The sequence below is a fragment of the Symphalangus syndactylus genome, chromosome 1, assembly GCF_028878055.3.
Source record: "Symphalangus syndactylus isolate Jambi chromosome 1, NHGRI_mSymSyn1-v2.1_pri, whole genome shotgun sequence".
NCBI lineage: Eukaryota > Metazoa > Chordata > Mammalia > Primates > Hylobatidae > Symphalangus > Symphalangus syndactylus.
Window position 1 is genome coordinate 36,145,498 of NC_072423.2, and position 20,014 is coordinate 36,165,511.

General features: G+C 39.5%; 1 protein-coding gene and 1 long non-coding RNA gene across 3 annotated transcripts in view; one reads left to right on the forward strand and one right to left on the reverse strand.

Moving 5' to 3' along the window:
• Nucleotides 1-1,485: 1,485 nt before the first annotated feature.
• Nucleotides 1,486-20,010, reverse strand: SKA1 (spindle and kinetochore associated complex subunit 1). Of its 2 annotated transcripts, XM_055299107.2 has the most exons (7): nucleotides 19,733-20,010; nucleotides 19,053-19,151; nucleotides 14,692-14,816; nucleotides 12,719-12,816; nucleotides 9,870-10,007; nucleotides 3,984-4,153; nucleotides 1,486-3,181 (listed from the first exon to the last, which is right to left on the reverse strand). In XM_055299107.2, the coding sequence occupies exons 2-7, from the start codon at nucleotides 19,138-19,140 to the stop codon at nucleotides 3,033-3,035; spliced, it is 768 nt and encodes a 255-aa protein (XP_055155082.1). In that variant the 5' UTR covers nucleotides 19,141-19,151; nucleotides 19,733-20,010; the 3' UTR covers nucleotides 1,486-3,032. The 2 variants fall into 2 exon arrangements, with proteins under 2 accessions (XP_055155082.1, XP_063496100.1); XM_063640030.1 differs by lacking the exon at nucleotides 9,870-10,007.
• LOC129493226 (uncharacterized) overlaps nucleotides 16,290-20,014 on the forward strand; it is a 51,763-nt gene continuing 48,038 nt past the window's right edge. The window contains exons 1-2 of the long non-coding RNA XR_008661086.2: nucleotides 16,290-16,408; nucleotides 18,432-18,461. This is a non-coding gene — a long non-coding RNA (uncharacterized lncRNA). The remainder of the gene's footprint in view (nucleotides 16,409-18,431; nucleotides 18,462-20,014) is intronic.

The following is a 20,014-nucleotide window of genomic DNA, read 5'->3' on the forward strand; positions in this document are numbered from 1 at the left end:
AGAGTGAGATTCTGGCAAGAAGAAGATAAAGACAAAGAAGAAGACAAAGACAAAAAAGAAGAAGACAAAGATGAAGAAGATGAAGGAGAAGGAGGAGGAGGAGGAGGGGAAGAAGGAGGAAGAGGAGAGGGAGAAGGAAAAGGAGAAGGAGGAGGAGGAGAAGGAGAAGAAAGAAGAGGAAAACAAGGAGAAGAATGAGGAGGAGGAGAAGGAGGAGAAGAAGGAAGAGGAGAAGAGAAAAAGAAAAATTGTATTAGTCTGTTCTCACACTGCTAATAACAGTGAGCCAGAGAATTCATTTTGTGGGTGCTATCCTGTGCACTGCCAACTGTTATAGCAGCATCCCTGGCCTCTACCTACTAGATGCCAGGAGCACCCAGCTGTAACAACCAAAAATGTCTCCAGACATGGTAAAATGTCCCCTGGTAGGATAACTGCTCCTGGTTGGGAATTAAGACATACCCAAGAATAGGTAATTTATAAAGGAAAGAGGTTTAATGGACTCACAGTTCCTCATGGCTGGGGAGACCTCACAATCATGGCAGAAGGCAAATGAGGAGCCAAGTCATGTCTTACATGGCAGCAGGCAAGACAGCTTGTGCAGGGAAACTCCCATTTATAAAACCATCAGATCGCACGAGACTCATTAACTACACCATGAGAACAGCATGGGGAAAACCATCCCCAGCCCCCCCATGATTCAATTATCTCCACCTGGCCCTGCCCTTGACACATAGGGATTATTACAATTCAAGGTGAGATTTGGGTAGGGGCACAGCCAAACCATATCAAAAATCAAACAAGACTTAAAGAATAATGCCATTATTTTCACTTAAGTTGAGGCATGAAAAATTAAACATGCCTGTATTTAAATTAAGGAAAACAAAAGGATAACTGCAAATATGCAGTGTCTGTGTGTTCATCACAGTGATGGTGTTAACCAGGCCACAGGCTTGGTGAGACACATTTTTTCTCTGCTACAGGGACAAGCCTGCCAAGCAGATGGCACAGACATAGATAGACCAGTCTTCCCAGGTGCGTGAGAGAAACATGGCTAAGTTCTTACAATCCCATTATCCATTTTTCTTGACTATTATCAACCTACCCACACATTATTTTATCATCTTTTTCATCAAAAAGGGAAAAGCCTGTTTTATTCTATACTACATTCACATAATATTTCTGACACCAAATGTGTGGGGGTTTTTTCCCTATCCCAACCAATTTTCCAACTCTCTAGACACCAACAGAGTATCCCGTATTTAATTCAATTCTGAGACTAAATACCTAGAGTTGATGCAGACCCCACAGATTAAGGGCTCAGTCCCATAAAACTGTCCCGAATTTCAAACACCAATCACAACTAGCAGGTCCCCGGGTTGCCCATACTTCTGTCCAACATGACTACACATGGGGGTTCCCACAACCCCCTCCTCAGGTTTGATAATTTGATACGGCAATACAGAACTCAGGGAAATGCTTTACTTGTGTTTACCAGTTTATTTTAAGCCTACTACAAAGGATACAAATGAACAACAGCCAGATGAAGGGGTACCTGGGGCAAGGTCCAGAAGTGTCCTGAGAACAGGCCTTGCTGACTTCATAAAGCTGGAGTGCATCACCTTCCTGGCATATCAAAATGTTTGCCAACCCTGAAGCTCCCTGAATTCCATAGTTAAGGGATTATGTCTTGTTGACATAGGCTTGATGGATTATTCACTCAATCTCCAGCCCCTCTCCCATTAGAAGTTTGAAACTTCTAATCATGATGTGGTCTTTGTGAGCAGCCCCCATCCTGAGTTACCCAGGTGCCCATCAAGAGTTACCTCATTAGAACAAAAAATTCTCCTATCACTAGGAAATTCAAAGGAATTTAGGAGCTTTGTGTCAGGAACTGGGGTCAAAGACCAAATATTAGAACAAAAGATGTACTCCATCACTTTGGAAATTACAAGGGTTTTAGGAGCTCTGAACAAGAAACTGGATAGGAAGATCAAATATGTATTTCTTATTATATCACATTATCACATCAACTCAATGTACATTTATTACACTTTCATTACAGGTTGAAGTTTACAGACTGGTGTACACTAAATGCATTTCAGGTAAGCTGCTCCCTAAGGACCTATAGGAAAGCCCAATAATCAGATGATAAACTGTCTCCAAATCCAGCTTCCAGGAAGTTTACCTATAGACTGAAATGCCATCGATGGAATTTAGACACTAATGATCTTTAAGTCCAAAGGGCCTGGGTATCCTAACCTCATCATCTTGATCTTTTTCTTCCAGTATCACATCTGTACCCAATCTTTTTTTCTTTTTTCTTTTTTTTCTGAGATGGAGTCTTGCTCTGTTGCCCAGACTGGAGTGCAGTGGCGCGATCTCGGCTCACTGCAACCTCCACCTCCTGGGTTCAAACAATTCTCCTGAGTAGGTGGGACTACAGGCGCATGCCGATCTGTGCCCAATCTTATTAAGGTCTGCAGCATTGTCCACTCAACACAAAAACTGGACATGAGCATTTTTTAGTCCCACTATGTGCCTAATACAGAAGTGTATTCAGCAGGTAGTTAAATATTTGGTGAGAGGAGGTGAATCTTGAAAATACATAAGCTTGGCCGGGCATGGTGGCTCACGCCTGTAATCCCAGCACTTTGGGAGTCTGAGGAGGGTGGATTGTTCGAGCTCAGGAGCTCAACACCAGCCTAGGCAACATGGTGAAACCCCATCTCTCCAAAAAATACAAAAATTAGCCAGGCATGGTGGCGCACGCTTGTAGTCCCAGCTATTCAGGGGGCTGAGGTGGGAGGATCACTTGAGCCTGGGAGGTTGAGGCTGCAGTGAGCCATGTTTGTGCCACTGCACTCTAGCCTGCGTGACAAAGCAAGACCATGGGTGACAAAGCAAGATCCTGTCTCAAAAAAAAAGGAAACAAAAAAGATTAAAAGTTAAAAAAATTATATATAAGAAAATTATAGAAATAGCCTCTACACTCTATACCCTGTTGGTACGTTCAAAAGTTCACAAGGGACTCAGGTTATAACATAACGAGTAAGTCCTCCCCCTCGGACCTCTGATAGCCTCCGGCAGTGTCGTAAAATATTCAGTAACACGTGAAACTTCTTGTCAGCTTTCAAAGTTGTGAACTCCTTTATATCAGCTTCCACTATAAAATAACGACCTAAAAATAAAGATATTAGTGCTAATTTTTATAAGGCCAACTTGCAAAAGAGTCTTTAATACATTAAGTTGTGAATATGAATGGTATTAATCGTTTTTACTGTTAGTATCCAATAAAACCAAGAACTAGTATTCTTGCTAAAATAATAATTATTCTATCAATAGAAGTTGCATGCATGATATTAGGTCACTAGCTATCTGTTGGTATCGCTTGAACAATTCACTTTTCAAGAGGCAACATGGCATAGTGGTTATAAGAATAAAACCCATAACAGTGCTATCATTTAACTGGATGACCTTGGACAAGTAAGTTAAGCTCTCTTTGCCTAGTCTGCAAATTGGGAGTAATAATAGTAAGTGATATGGGTGTTGTAAGGATTGAAGCTCTTGGCACACTCTCTGCCATACAGTAAGTAGCTATATCAACAGGACTAGCTGTTATCATTACTATTCAATTTCTTAAAACATTGGGCATAGTTTCACAATAGACTCTAAAGCAATGTTTCTCAGGCTCAGCACCTACAGACACTGTGAGCCAGAGAATTCATTTTGTGGGTGCTATCCTGTGCACTGCCAACTGTTATAGCAGCATCCCTGGCCTCTACCTACTAGATGCCAGGAGCACCCAGCTGTAACAACCAAAAATGTCTCCAGACATGGTAAAATGTCCCCTGGTAGGATAACTGCTCCTGGTTGGGAATTAACACTCTAGATTTAGAATTTTCTAGAACTAGCTACATTTCTCATGATTTAGTTATACTCTGAACAGTTCACATGTACACATATATATGCTGCCATTTTACCTTTGGTATCCTTCGTTTCTTCATCAATAAATCTGTGATAGAGATTTCTGGTCACAGAATTCATAGACTTTTTTGGCTGATGTAGGATTTTATATTTACTAATTACTGCCTTGTTGATTTCTTTAATAACATCGTTAATTTGATCATAGGTTAAGCGGGATTTCATGTACCTGTAAAAAACTATATGGTTAATTATCATTTTAAAGAATCATCATACAAAATTACTTTCCTTGAAAAACATAAGTATGATGACTTTGTACAATAGTAAAACTACAGTACCCTTTACAAAAACAATCTTATATCAACTTCCAAATAAACCAGAGAGCTGAATAATTAAATAGAGGTGACAACATATCGGTGCTTACCTTCTCTAATTATTAACCTCTCTTGTTTACCTATGGAGAACTGATATTATAATTTTAAATAAGCTCTCAAATTCTGATTCAAATGGACTGATTAACCGCAACATATGTTTATTTAAACATTTTTAAATGTTTGTGAGCAAAGGAAAAACTTAAATATTAATAAATTATACAACTTATAGCACTCTAGTGCTATGCAAAAACTATTACTTGTTCAGAGAAAGAAAGAGAAAAAAGGAGGAGGAGGAGGAAGGGAAGATGAAGGGCAACAAAGAAGACCACAACAAAGTTGACAATGCAAATTAAGATAAAGGAGAACTGATGGGGTAGGGGATGTACAGGAGTGAGTGACGAAGCTGCCTGGGCTGAGGAGAACCAAGGCGTAGCCATGATGTTTTCTATGCGCTAGCTCAGGTTCCCTTAGAGCACTGTCTCTTTCACTCTGAATTCCACTCTTCAACCTCCCTCTTGTCCGTCCTCCCAGTCACCATGGAGTCTTAGAACATAAAAATAGGAGACTCTCAATTTTGAACGTTTTGAACACACCAAAAACAAAACTTGATGATTTGCTTCGATTTGTCTCTTCAACAAATTCTAAGTTCAGTAGGTTAAGCTCTGTCCTTCACTTCTATTCAAAGTAGCAGCTTTTCAGTCAAAACTTCCTTGATACAATGATATAGAAGTTTATTTAAAAGAAAATGTTCGTATTTCCAAAAAACACTCATTTCATTATTCCTCTTTTCTAAATTCATTTTTGCTGTCCTGTTTTTTCTAACCACAATTTCTACAAACTCTTATACCCCAGTTCTCCACCCCAGTTCTCCACAATGCACTTATGAATTCCTTCAAATCTTCTCAACTACCACCTTCAGTTCCTCAATAGTCATCCCTAATCTCTTTCAATGTTTTCCACTTTACTCTCAGCACTATTTGTTTTAAAGTAAATAAAAACTCTATTCTTGGAAAACATGATTTTTTTACCCTAATCTTCTAACTTCATTTCTCATTCATTAAATAACCCCTAGTTGAAAAATGAATAATCTACCATGACCATTCTAATTTCCTTCCACTAGCTCTTCATGGAAGCATTTTCCAAAAATCCTTTACTCCACTGTTCCTCACAGCCATCTGCTCTTCACATTAGCTCAGCCAATGAGCAACAACAACAAAGACCAAAGCTGAATAGCATCAGAGCATCAAACAGTTTTCATGAAAATAAAGCTGTCAATAAAGGAAATGACTGCTAGTGTGGTGACTCACACCTGTAATCTCAGCACTTTGGGAGGCCGAGGCAGGTGGATCACTTGAGGTCTGGAGTTTGAGACCAGCCTGGCCAACATGGTGTGAAACCCCATCTCTACTAAAAATAGAAAAATTAGCTGGGTGTGGTGGCACACGCCTGTGTTCCCAGCTACCTGGGAGGCTGAACCATGAGAAATTGTTTGAGCCCAGGAGGCAGAGGTTGCAGTGAGCCGAGATCATGCCACTACACTCCAGCCTGGGGGACAGTGAGACTGTCTCAAAAACAAAAAAAGTAGAAAAAAAAAAAGGTAAAGGAAATGACAAAATGACCCTCTCCCCCCCAGAAAAAGACGAAAGAGCAATGTCAACGTCATCACTAGTCTTGGACTTGTGAAAGAGCCAGGTATTTTTCAAGTGGCTAATTGGTAGCAATTTTTAAGTAGTAGGTAACACTAGCAGGTGTGCGATTAGGTTGGGCATTCTCACATGCTACCAACAGGAGTAAAAACTGGTATGCAGCACTCTGACGTGTCAAGAGCTTGGAAACCGTCACTCCCGTCCTCACAACAAGAGCAAACTGAAAGCTGGTAACTCTTCTCAGAGAATTGAAGTCACAGGGCCAAACACTGCCCCCAAAACAGGAGAGACAAACAAATGCAGAGAATGACAGCTTCCTAGGAACAGAAACCACTGGAGTGAGTAACTGTAGGAACATTTAAATAGTAACGGACAAACTGCTAAGGCTCTGTTTGAACTAGCTTGAGATTTAACTCCTGGGGATCCAGTTTAGGAAGCCCCCCATACTTTCATGAGTTTTACTTCCAGGAACCACCCCTGCCTTCCCCCTAAGTTTTCAAAATGAAGATCAGAGAAAAATTCTCTTGAGCATCAGCAAGAGGAGGGAAAAAGTAATTATTTTGAAATAGGCCAGGGAAAAGTAGAGCAGTTCTGTTATCCAAAACAAAGACCTGCCCTCAAGGAAAACTACTTGACTAGAACCTTATCTGACCTAGGGGAAGGGTAATTAGATGATTTCAGCCCCGTCTAGCTAAGAAACACCTTAGAAGGTCACAGGCCAGAGATGCAGTACCCCTAAAAAGCCTGAGATTTAATCATAAGATTCTAGAATGCTTCTCTCCAACACCTTACCACACTACAACAAGGTTACAGGAATGTATTAGTGAACTAACACTTAGCAAGCTACAAGACACAGAATCGATTAAGAAAAAATTTCTAAGGAAACCCAAAGACAACAGAGAAGACAAAAAAAATGGGAAATAAGGCCGGGCACGGTGGCTCATGCCTGTAATCCCAGCACTTTGGGAGGCCGAGGCGGGCGGATCACGAGGTCAGGAGATTGAGACCATCCTGGCTAACATGGTGAAACCCCGTCTCTACTAAAAATACAAAAAATTAGCCTGGCGTGGTGGCGGTGGGCACCTGTAGTCCTAGCTACTCTGGAGGCTGAGGCAGGAGAATGGCGTGAACTAGGGAGGCGGAGCTTGCAGTGAGCTGAGATCGTTCCAATGCACTCCAGCCTGGGCGACAGAGTAAGACTCCATCTCAAAAACAAAACAAAACAAAACAAAATTAATGGGAACTAGAAGAAATTGAAGCTTCTGACATTTACAACTGTAGCAACCATTAAACATAGCCCAGCTCCTAGACATATCAACATAAAATCTCACACTAAAAGCCTATTTACTTCAGTTCCTAATATCCAGATACATCTTGTCCTGCTTTCAACAAAAATTACTAGGCATAAGATAAAAACACAGGCTGAGAGCATCAGAAGCAGATTGAGAAATGACAAGAGATTTTGGAAGTATCAAACCACTAACTCAAATAACTGTTTAATATGCTAAGGACTCTAATGGAAAAAGGATAAAATGCAAGAATAGACAGACAAAGCAGAGATGGAAACTCTACAGAAGAATCAAAAGGAAATGCTAGAAATAAAGAACTCTAACAGAAATGAAGAATGCCTTTGATGGGCTCCATCAGCAGACTAGACTCAGCTAAAGAAAGAATCAGCGAACTTGAAGATACATCAATAGATACTTCCCAAACTAAAATGCAAAGAGAAATACAAAAAAGAACAGAAAACCCAAGAACTGTGAGGCAATCAAAAAAAGTATAACATACACATAATGGGAATACCAGAGGAGAGGAAGAAAGATATGCAAAGAACTCTTAAAATTTAATGAGAAGAAAACAAACAACCCACCTTAAAAACGGACTCAAGACCTGAACAGATATCTCATCAAAGATATGCAAATGGAAAATAAGTATATCAATATGAAAAGATGCTCAGCGCTCCCTTTGATAGCTCAGCTGGTAGAGCGGAGGACTGTAGTACTTGCTGAAAAGATGCTCAATGTCAAATGTTACTAGGGAATTGTAAAGTAAAGTAATTAGATACCACTATACACCTATTAGAGTGGCTAAAATCCAGAACACTGACAATACCAAATGATAAAGAGTATGTGGAGCAAGAGGAATGTTCTGTCATTGCTGGTGGGAATGCAAAATGGTATAGCCATGGGCAGGTTTTTACAAAACTGAACATACTCTTACATGATTCAGCAGTTACACTTCTAAGTATTTACCCAAATGAGTTGAAAACTTATGTCTACACGAAACCTGCACATGAATGTTTTTAGCAGCTTTATTCATAGTTGCACCAAACTGGAAGGAACTAAGATTGCTTCAATAGGTGAATGAATAAACAAACCAGTACATCCATACAATGGAGTACTATTTAGTGTTAAAAAGAAATGAGCTATCAAACCACAAAAAGATACAAAGGATCATAAATCCTTATTTCTAAGTAAAAGAAGCCAGTCAGAGAAGGCTACATACTGTGTGACTCTAACCATATAACATTCTGGGGTTCCGTGGGAGATAGAAAGAGGTGGGATACAAGGCACTTTTAGGACAGTGAAACTTTTTAGGATAGTGAAATTCTTCTGTATGATACCGTAATGGAATACACGTGACATTATGCATTTGTCAAAACCCACAGAAGGTACAACACAGAATAAATCCTAACATAAACTAAGGATGGTAGTTAATAGTAATGTATCAATATTGGTTTGACAACTGTAACAGATATGTCATACCAATGCTCTGTTACTAGGGAAAACTGTGTGCAGGGGAGAAGTGGTATGAGAACACTGTACTATCTGCTCAATTTTTCTGTAAACCTAACAAAGGTTCTAAGAAACATACTTTATTAAATAAAACAACAGCCAAAACAAACTGGTATGAAAAGCTCTCTAGAAGGCAAAATAATCATGATCTTTGCCTCAGGGACTCTCCTCCTAAGACTCTATCCCAAGGAAATAAAAAAATTGCAAAACAGCCTTGTCTAAAAGATATTTCATTGTACCATTATTTGTAACAATAAAGTCAACCCAAATACGTAATGAGGAAATGCTACAATAAGTTACTGGATAGCTATATATTATATGACTATAAATGATAGAAAAATTATCACAATAAAAGGATAGTAAGTTGTATTTACAGTATAACTACATTGCTATAATAACAGGTATAAGAAATATCTGTTACATATGTATAGTCAAATAAAATCTGGAAAGCTATACGCTATCTTATCTGAATGGTAGAATTGCAGATGAGTTTTACTTTCTGACAACAAACACTTTCTAGCAACATGTATTATTCGTATAATAAAAAGGTAACAAGAAATATAATATGAAGCTTAGAAGTTAAGCAAAGCCCTGGAATTATGAGTTTAAAAATGTGGATTTTCATAATTGGTTCCCCATTATTGCCATATGTAAGAGGCAAGGGAGACCCCCCTCTGGGGGAAGCATTTTGTCTTATTCATTCCTCTATTCTGAGTGACCCAGGGTCTGGAATATACCACAGGCTCAAACAAGCACGGGTACAATGCACAAATGGAAACCAAACACAACACTGTCCATTCTCATTCTCAATTCTACACAACACACTCAATTTCCTTAAAATTACCACAAAACTGAGGCTACTTCTATAATATGATTGGTAATCTGTAACACAAAAAGGTCCAAGATAGGACTTAAGCAATGAACTGATCCATCTCTTGATCTCTCTATGAAGGGGTTTTACAACAAAAATCTTCAAAAAATTTACTGAATTTTCATAGTATAATGTGAAACTTTTTAAAAAGATCAATATTTGAACATAGCATATTACAATTAATATAATTAAGCTTTATGATTTAAACGATCATTTATGTTTATTAAGGGGTTGAACATTATTTATCTTAAATACTTACGAAGGAACACCATTGAATTCATCACAAGTTATAAATGGCATTTCCTTAATACTTCTTTGTTCTTTGGGAGGCTTCTTTATGGGTTCAGGTTCCTCTACTTTGATTGGTTCTTCAGGATCAAGATCTGATCCCTTAACACTACAGAATAGAGATGTACATACATACAGGCAATTGTCAGAAATAAGCAGCATACTGCAAAGCTTTCTCAACTGAAAATAATATTAAATACGTAACTCATCCCGTTATAATCTTATTGCCAACTTTTTTTTCTATCCCTATGTCTATTGTTCATGAAAATCTAAACGGTGAAGGAAATGTTGAAAAATTAAGTTCCCAAATCTTCAGTAATATAGCTATATTTATTTACGTGTAACATGATATCTTCATCAGTTGTCCCACCAGCTCCTCAAAGTCAGTAAGTTAACAGCTTTATGGCTTAATAGCTTCTCTTAACCCTTAATAGCTTGTCTTCCTGACACATCCCTAACTCTGAATCTGGAAACATCAGTTATCTTGGACTTCTATTTATTCTAATTTATCCTGATGGTTGCTCATGTCAGTCCCTGTGTATCACAGAGTCATTTTAGCTGCCAGCAATGATCATGGGTCACCCCTGGATTCGATCTGCTCAATTTTTAGAGCGAGTGAGAAGCCTACTAATATAGCTCCTGTCCCACTAGCAAACAAAGTCTAGAAACACACTATAGCTTCTAGGTTCCTCAACTGCCAGGGATGTTGCCAGCAGCAAGTCAAGACACAGGAAAGATGACACCAGATATAAGAAACAGTAGGCGGCTGCTATAACTACACATAATAACAGGTATAAGAAATACCTGTTATTATGTGTAGTTAAGTAAAATCTGGAAAGCTATACCCTATCTTATCTGAATGGTAGAATTACAGATGAGTTTTATTTTCTGACAACAAACACTTCCTAGCAACATGTATTATTTGTATAATAAAAAGGTAACAAGAAATGTTACATAATATAAAGCTTAGAAGTTAAGCAAAGCCCTGGAATTATGAGTGGGAGGATGGCCTCAGGAGCAAGCCACGGGAATCTCCAGAAAGGCAGGAAGCGAGATCCCAAGATGACAGTCAAATGCCAGACACAGATGGCAACCAGCCTCACTGAGGTGGTGTGACTCGGCCATGCTGCACGCTGTCAAGATAAAGATGCCCAATGCACCATAATCCTTCTGTGAATCCTAACATACGAGATTCCACTGTGAGACTGGCTGAATCATACCTGTACTTGTTTGTCTTGACCTTGTGTTGAGGAAGCACCTGATTGGCTCCCTTATGCCCTGCTGTGTTTATCAGCTGAAAATAACCATTTTGACTTACAGAAAGGTTCTGCTCTGACCCATCTCTGAGAGTTGAAGCTAGGCCATAGTGAGCTTAGAAGAAAATTCTTCCTATTCCCCTGATCAAATTCTTGCTGGATGTCCAGTGACAGGTAATGGCTGAGAAAGAGCAAGACAGGATAAAGATGCCAAGTCCTCGCCGAGGTAATGGGAGGATATGTGGGTAACAAGAGAGCCAGGTCTTCAAGATGCAAAGTTTGAGGAGAAAATAGCAGGCCATTAAATCGCTGGAACTAGATGTCATATCAAGGCTAGAGCTGGACATTTGAGAGCATTAACAGTGGAGTTAGGTAAGAATGAGTAAAGCAGGTAAGAGAGATCTATAATTTAAAAGAGGGGAGAGAAAAAGGAGGCAGCCAAGTCAGAGAAGTGGGCTGACAACTAAGAAAGCACAGTGGCAGTGCAGAAAACAGAATTTCAAAAACAAAAAGGCGGTATGCAAGATGAAATCTTAGAAGTAGAACCAGGGCTGACGAGCAATTTTTGACCTCTTCGTGACCTTCAACCACCCTAGGTGTGGTGGCAATGACAGCCAAAAGCCAGGTGTTAGGGCCTCGGGGAAAAAGCCGAAGCACAGACATGCCTTGTAAGAGGGGAGAGAGAGAGGATGGACATTTGAGGGAAAAAAAGAGCTAAGCTTATTGTTCCTTTGGCTTTTATTTATTTTTTTATTTTGAGGCAGGATCTTACTCTGTTGCCCAGACTGGAGTGCAGTAGCACCATCAGGGCTCACTGCAGTCTTGACCTGCCAGGCTCAAACAATCCTCCCGCCTCAGCTCCCTGAGTAGCTGGGACTACAGGGGTGTGCCACTGTGTCTGGCTAATTTTTTGTATTTTTAGCAGAGATGGGGTTTCACCATGTTGCCCAGGCTAGTCTCAAACTCTTGGGCTCAAGCAATCTGCCTGCCTCGGCTTCCCAAAATGCTAGGATTATAGGCGTGAGCCACTGTGCCCAGCCTCTTTAGCTATTTTTAAAATGGTAACTTCCTTAAGCTTATTTTTACCCAAAGGCAGTGGTTCTCAATGGTCGGAGAAGATTTTGCCCTCAGAGGCATTTGGCAATGTCTGGAGACATTTTTCATTGTCATGAATGGGTGGGATGGAGGGATGCTACCAGAATCTAGTAGGCAGAGATCAAGAACACTACTCAATGTACTATACTCATAACAAAAAATTAACCTGCCTAAAATGTCAAGGAACAAACGACAGTTGACAAACTGCTCTCAGGGAAAGAAATGAGTGAAAAAAGAGAGGCTAGAGAGACTTGCCCTTGGCAAACTGGGAAAGAAGTGTTAGATTTTCCTCAGAGACCCCAAGATAAGAAAACTGGTGAACATGGAAATACTGTTTTTAGTATAGGTGACAAAAAACTAGATCATCGCTGACAAAACTGCAAGCACATGAAAGAACAAAAGGCTCTGAAGAACTTGTTTTCATGGGTTTATAAATCCAGATAGCAAGAATAATTATAAATACACTTACCAGCTCTGGGTTACTGTTACTTGAGGCAAATGGGAAGGAATGTTTTCTTTAAGATGTTCTACGTCTTTGTAATCTTCTTCAAGAGATTCACAGAGTTCCTAAAATTTAAAAATGCTCACAAATAAGTCTCTGTCCTCCCCATGTGTGTTTTAAGATACTCTAAAGAGCAGGGAAAACAGTGAACCATAATCACAGTGACTGTGGCTGGACACGGTGGCTCACGCCTGTAATCCCAGCACTTTGGGAGGCTGAGGTGGGTGGATCACGAGGTGAGGAGATGGAGACCATCCTCGCTAACACTGTGAAACCCCGTCTCTACTAAAAATACAAAAAATTAGCCGGGCGTGGTGGCACGCACCTGTAGTCCCAGCTACTCAGGAGGCTGAGGGGGGAGAATTGCTTGAACCTGGGAGGAGGAGGTTGCAGTGAGCTGAGATTGTGCCACTGCACTCCAGCCTGGGCGACAGAGAAAGGCTCATCTCAAGAAAAAAAAAAAAAAAAAAATCACATTGACTGTGAGTACCGAAAATGCAGAATGAAGTGAAAAAGCAATGAATCCAGCAATAAAAAATTGGTTTCTAGAGCTGTTTTTGGATGGTGGTAATAGTTTTCTCTACTAGATTTTTTTCAGAGAACAATCACTATAATCACATTGCAATTACAAAGCAGGACTAAAGTTAAGTCTTTCTCAAATACTTTAATCTTGGGAGATAACTAAGAAATATATAAAGAACTTATGTTTTTCATTCTCATAAATTGCTTTTGTTGGCTTACCAAATGCTCCCCAGTGTTACCTGTGTAACAGCAACCATATTATCACAGCGTGGTAATATACCCAGCTGGCAAGCATGAGATGCTGCTTTAGGATGACTTCCACTGTGGGCTACCTACATGCCAGCTTAATGAAAATTTCTACTTGATAGCTGGGGTGTTTTGGTCTCTAACTTTTACTAGAACTTGAGGCTATGAACTCATACACATTTTAATAAGGAAAATATTTTTTGCCTTTGGATTCCCGCCTCTGGCTCCCAATCGCAATGTGAACAGAAATTCCAAATAGCCTTCAGTTCTGAGTTGAGCATTCTCTAGGGCCACATCTAACCCTGGACATTCTTGGGCAGGTTAGAACTGAAATGCCCAATGGTTTCTGTTTTTAATCTATATAATGTCTTTTCCTTGAAGAGGTGAATGACATTCATGGATACCAATTCCATTTTGACTAATAGAGTGATAGGCATAATCATGCCCATTCCTATAGCTGAACAATCTTTACAGACCTTAAGGATTATAAGGCTGAATGGGGTCAGGGAGGTCCCTTGTTCAATCCCACTGAGCAATTCCCCAGCTCTAACAATGTGAGATAATTATGGTACAGATTATTCCCCCATTAGGAAGTGCACAAGTACTTTTATTAGCTGAAGTCAATTTGAAGGCTTGTTTAGAATAAAATGTGCATGTGCATGAGGCTCAAGTTTTTCTTTACCTGAGAACCCTTATATTACCTTTTATAAAAATACAGAAATATAGACATATAAGGGAGCTAAGAAACAGTTCAATATGATCTATTATTTTTTCAAATGAGGATCTTGAAACCCCAAGCGGTAAAAGAGCTTTCTCAGGGTGGCAGAGAGTACCAAGGACCACCAAGGTAAGAATCCATATCTCCTCACCCAAAGCAGGTGTTCTTTAAATACCACTCTACTAGAACATCATTGTTTAAATTAAAGCTACCAAGAATTATTAGCAAACTCTCCTTTCTAGTAAAGTTCAATTCCACTAGCCATCAGCAGAAAGAAGTAGCTGTGGAGCTCCAAATTCCATTATACTAGGAAAATAAAACATAAATGGCATACTGTACCATTAATAATTTATAAACCAAAAACATTATAAACAAAGCATCCTTAAGAATTACTTAATGATTACGGAGTTTGTATGTATTGCCTTTTTACTGTTTCCTCATTAGAAAACATTACCTTGAGTGAATTGTTAGTTTGTTCTTGATACTGAATTTCCAATTCCAATTCATTTAGAAGTTCATTTATTACAATGATCTCATCTCCTATTTTATTTAATACAGTTTTCAAGGTAGGTTCCTGGCCTGTTATAAACAAAAATAAAATAGAAAACAAAGTGTATAGAAAAGCAGTAGCTACAAGTACTCGTGCGAACTCTCGGAACAGATAGCTGTACCTTAGAGAGGGGTGGAAAAAGGTCTACTGCTTTAGCCCCTAGAAACTGACTCCATGGACAATCTTGAGACCTCATTTCTAAGTAGTATGGAACAGAAGGAGGGGAGAGGCAAGGACAATGTCTCCCCTGCGTCTTTTGTTTCTGGCAAATTCCTCCACTTATTAAAACACTTAGAAATGCTAGGTAAAACAAGCATCCTTCTACATCCACAGCTAAGCTTTCATGAGAAAAAGGCAAATCTCCAAGGGTTCCAATATGAAGAGGGAACTGTGGTTCCCCCTCATACCAGGCAGTGTGTGTGAGCTGAGGCTGCAGCAGCCCTAATCTGAGGAGTGTGGAGCAATGCTGGACAGGAGGTTGTCAATCTCAGCAATGGAATATATTTGATTTTAATAGGGATAAGATCCAAGGTTTTGGGGCTTTAAAAACACAGGGTGTTGGAAGTGAGAATCTCAAATGAGGCTAGGACTCTTCTTCATGAATATATTTTCATTGAAAGTTGTAATCACTCACCAGAGAAATAAGCTTATGTTTTAGACAGGCCCTTCAGTGTGTGTGTGGAAGGGGTAGGAGTGAGGATGAGGTGAAATTCTCTTTCAGAATTTGTAATATGGATTTGGAATTCATATTAACACTATCCACACTATTCAAAACCACCCCTAAGCAGACAAAGTAACATAAAAAGTCACAAGCTGGTGATAACCCTGGGTACCTGGCAAAAACAAACATAAGACATTTATAAAGTAGTATATTCTCATAGTCCCAATCCCACCTCCTAGCACCCCTCTCTAGCAACTTTCAGAGATTTGAGATGGATGAGAAAATCAGAGTCCCTTCCTCCCTAGAAATAAAAGTAGTTTTTTAAAAAATTTAAGGGCAAATTAAAAACACAAAAGAAAAACTACCTTCATAATTGAAGCTTCCCATCTGCATTTCCAGCAATCTAACAATGACATACACATAAGTAAAAGCAGACTTTGGCAATATCTGTAGATTAAGGAGGCAGTAGAGTGAACCAGGTAGAAGGCCTGAAGTCAGAGACACCAAGTACCTACCTCATTACTGCGAAGATAGGTGAAAGTACATATAAGATGGGCTTAGCCCTGTGTGTAGAACCTAATACTCAGTAAATGCTAACTGCCATTCATCATCATCATGAGGAGTATATCATTCTATCTAATAGAGCAACGCTACTTGCATTTGACACTCAGCTCATAATAACTAAAACAAATTAATAAGTAAATGAGAGTACTGATGTCTCTGCGAATAATTTCAGTAGAATTAGTTGAACACAGTATTTCTTCCCCATACACTGGTATCTCAACTTTTAGTCACCTAAATTTTAGGGTGTTGTTTACCACTTTTTTTTTTTTTTGAGACAGGGTCTTGCTCTGTCACCGAGGCTGGAGTTCAGTGGCACCATCAGAGCTCACTGCAGCCTCAACCTACCAGGCTCAAGCAATCCTCCTGCCTCAGCCTCCTGAATAGCTGGGACTACAGGTAAGCGCCACCACACCTGGCTCATATTTTATTCTGTGTAGAGACAGGGTCTTACTATGTTACCAGGCTGGTCTCAAACTCCTAAGCTCAAGCGATCCGCCTGCCTCGGCCTCCCAAAGTGCTGGGATTACAGGTGTGTGTCTGGCCACTGCTTTTTATGTAGTAATCTAGTCAGTTACAGAAGCCAAAGTAGCAAACAAACTACCAGGCTTTATTTTATAGGCTATGGAGCCACACAGACAAATTATTCTCCCCCCATACAAAATGACAGTTGACAACTGTGTAGGGATCTAATGGGTCTGACTGCTTCAGCCAGGCCTATGCTTTGGTGGGTCATGTGAATTCAAGGCTTGATAGTTTTATAGATCTCCAAATTGTATTTGTTTATCCATGAGTAATCATAACCTCAGAAAGTGAATTTAAACAAGACTAATTATTAAACATCTAAAAGTCTTTTACAAATTACTTCAATAAAAATGGCAGCAAAATAGAAAGGGTACTAACATGGGAATCAAGAAACAGAAACTGTTGCCCAACCAAGTACTCATGAGCTGAGGGACCTGGGCCAGCCACCTGACTTCCAAGAGTCTCAGTTTCCTCAGGTGTGAAGTGAGGGGGCTCCTTAAGATGAACCCACAGTCCCTTTAGCTTTAACTTTCCAGAGTATGTGAACCATAAACTGTGAAATGTATGAGGCTCCTTTATTAGTAGTTACCAATATAGGACTGAGAATATCAAGGTCCCTGGGAGGGGAGGTATAATTCAAAACGGCCTATCTAACATTATAATTTCATATTTGAGAAAGTTTTCAAACTACCAATTCATAATACAAACTACAATACAAGTTCAACACAACCTTCCCAGCACAAGGAATTCTGTCTGCCAATAAACCTTTACCCTCCCAGATAAGGTTAGGGAGTATATAATTCTTTAAACAACACTTTAGATTTGACAAGGATCATCTGTTTCTCTGAACTTTCATTGCATCATCCAATTTCAGCACGTCAAAATATTTTCAAAGATACTTACAATCTCCAAGTTCATGGATGCTTAAATAATTTACTTCATTTTCAATTAGTTATTTCCCAGTGATACAGAGTAATAAGCTTCCTCCAAAGCAGGCTCTAAGATGGGTTATGAACTACTTTTACCCTATGGAGCTCTACATCAGTTTTTTTTACTTGCCTTTTAATACAGTGATGTGCCACATAACAGTGATTCAGCCAACAATGGACCACAAATATGACAGTGGCCCCATAAGATTATAACGGAGCTGAAACATTCCTATTGCCTTGTGATATCGGAGCCATCATAACATCATGGTGCAATGCATTATTCACATGTTTGTGGTGATGCTGGTGTAAACAAACTATAATGCCAGTATTATAAAAGTACAGCACATACAATTATGTATAGTACATAATAATTGATAATAAATGGTTACTAGTTTATGTTATTTACTATACAATACTTTGTATTGTTATTTTAGAGTGTACTCCTTCTACTTATTTAAAAAAAAAAAGTTAACTGTAAAACAGTCTCAGGCAGGTCCCTCAGGAGATATTCCAAAAGGCATTGTTATCATAGATGACTGCTCCACGTGTGGCACTGCCCCTGACAACCTTCTAGTGGAACAAGATGTGAACGTGGAAGACAGATGTTGATGATCCTGACCCTGCATAGGCCTAGGCTAATGTGTGTGTGTGTATTCATTTTTGACAAAAAAATTTTAAAAAGTTAAAAAAAAAATAGGAAAAAAGCTTATAAAGATATAAAATTATTTTTGGACACCTGTACAATGTATTTGTTTTAAGCTGTTATTAGAAAAGAATAAAAAAGCTAAGCCAAACTAAAAAGTTTATTAAGTAAAAAAGTTATAGTAAGCTAAGTTAATGTATTATTGAAGAAAGTTTTTTATTTTTTATAAAATTTAGTGTAGCATAAGTGTATAGTACTTATAAAGTCTACAGTAGTATACAGTGATGTCCTAGGCCTTCACATTCACTCACTGTCTCACCCACAGCAACTTCCAGTTCTGCAAGCTCCATTAATGGTAAGTGGCCTATACAGGTGTTCCATTTTTAATTTTTTACTGTATCTTTTCTATGTTTAGATACTCAAATACCATTGTGTTACACTTGCCTAAGGTATTCAGTACAGTCACATGCTATACGGGTTTGTTGCCTAGGAGCAATAGGCTATATAGCCTAGATATGTAGTAGGCTGTACCATCTAGGTTTGTGTACATTTACGTACATTCTATGTTGTGATGTTTGCACAAAGACAAAATCATGTAACGCTTTTGTCAGAACACATCTCCATCATTAGCAACGCATGACTATATCTCTATTTAGCTGTAGAACCATGGATGCCACATAACCTTCAAATCTCACCATTGGCCTATGTGTCTCAGAAAAACATAAGTAAATAGTTCTAATGAATATTCAGTTCATTGTTCAATGTACCTTACATTTTTAGTATCCTCCACAATATTCAAAATGACATTGGACTATTTAAAAAATCGTTATTCAAAATCTAAAATTACCTAAGATACAGTCACTTAACCAAGCAAAGACATCATTCAGAGTGGAATAATCAAAATACATTTTGTATATACAAACTCAGTGGAATCTGTTTTACTTACCACAGTTTCTTAATGACAAGGTTTTCTTAATATTGCCAATCTTTTCATTAACATGAGAGCATAATTGTTCCAGATCTGAGGAGGCCATCCTTTAAGCCTCTGAAGAAAAAAATATAAACATATTCATAACAAGAAAAGCCACACAAATTTCTGTTCACTTTCGAAATCCAAGAATGGTCAATGTCAAGTAAATCACATGTCTTTGAAGGTTAAGTACAAAAATTCAACAGCAATTTCTTTCAATTCTACAACATTCAGTTTCTAATCACGGTACCGTACTGACTTGTCTTAGAGCCTTCGGCCATCGATGGATCCCAAACCAGTGTAAAGGGGATAAGCCTGGGTCCTTTCCTTAAGGATTCAGGAGGACAAACGCACTATTTATAGATAAAGACAACACTGGTATTTTCTTTAAACATGCAAAATATGGACACATTTTTAAAAAATGTGTTACACTGCCAAAGAAATGGGCCCAGGTAATCATTTTTCCTGTGCTGTGAGGGGTTGGGGCTTCACAGTTTGGGATCGGTAAGGAGGCAGAGAAATGGGAAAGAACAAGTTTCCCACCTACTCCGCGGGTGAGAGAGAAGGGGAGGGTCTAAAGCATCCACCCCAGCGTCCAGCCCCGTCCTCCCCCACGCCCGGCGCGGTCCGCGGCCCCCAGCCGCCAAGCAAGCTACCTCAGGCGCTTCCGAAGGCAGGGTCCCCAACACAGACTCCAACCTCGAGTCAGTCCAGGAGCAAAAGGCTACTCGCCGCTGGGTCTTCAGCCGCGGATACAGCAGTCTCCGCTGGAAGCCCGGGATGGTGAGACGTCACTCCCGGAGCAAAATTCAAACCGCCCGCCGGGCCCTGGCGCAGCGCAGGCGCACATCCATGCTTCCGAAGCGCAGGCTCAGCTGCTGTTCCCGGTTTGCGTCATCCGGGGCCACAGCTGGGCGGGAAGGAGGCGTGGCCGAGCC

Coding starts and splice junctions, on each gene's coding strand:
- SKA1 (XM_055299107.2), bottom strand. CDS start 19,140: ATGGCCTCCTCAGATCTGGAACAATTATGCTCTCATGTTAATGAAAAG. Junction 14,817..19,052: donor CTTGTCATTAAGAAACTGTG/GTAAGTAAAACA, acceptor TGTTTATAACAG/GCCAGGAACCTACCTTGAAA. Junction 4,154..9,869: donor GAATTCAATGGTGTTCCTTC/GTAAGTATTTAA, acceptor AGTTTTTTACAG/GTACATGAAATCCCGCTTAA.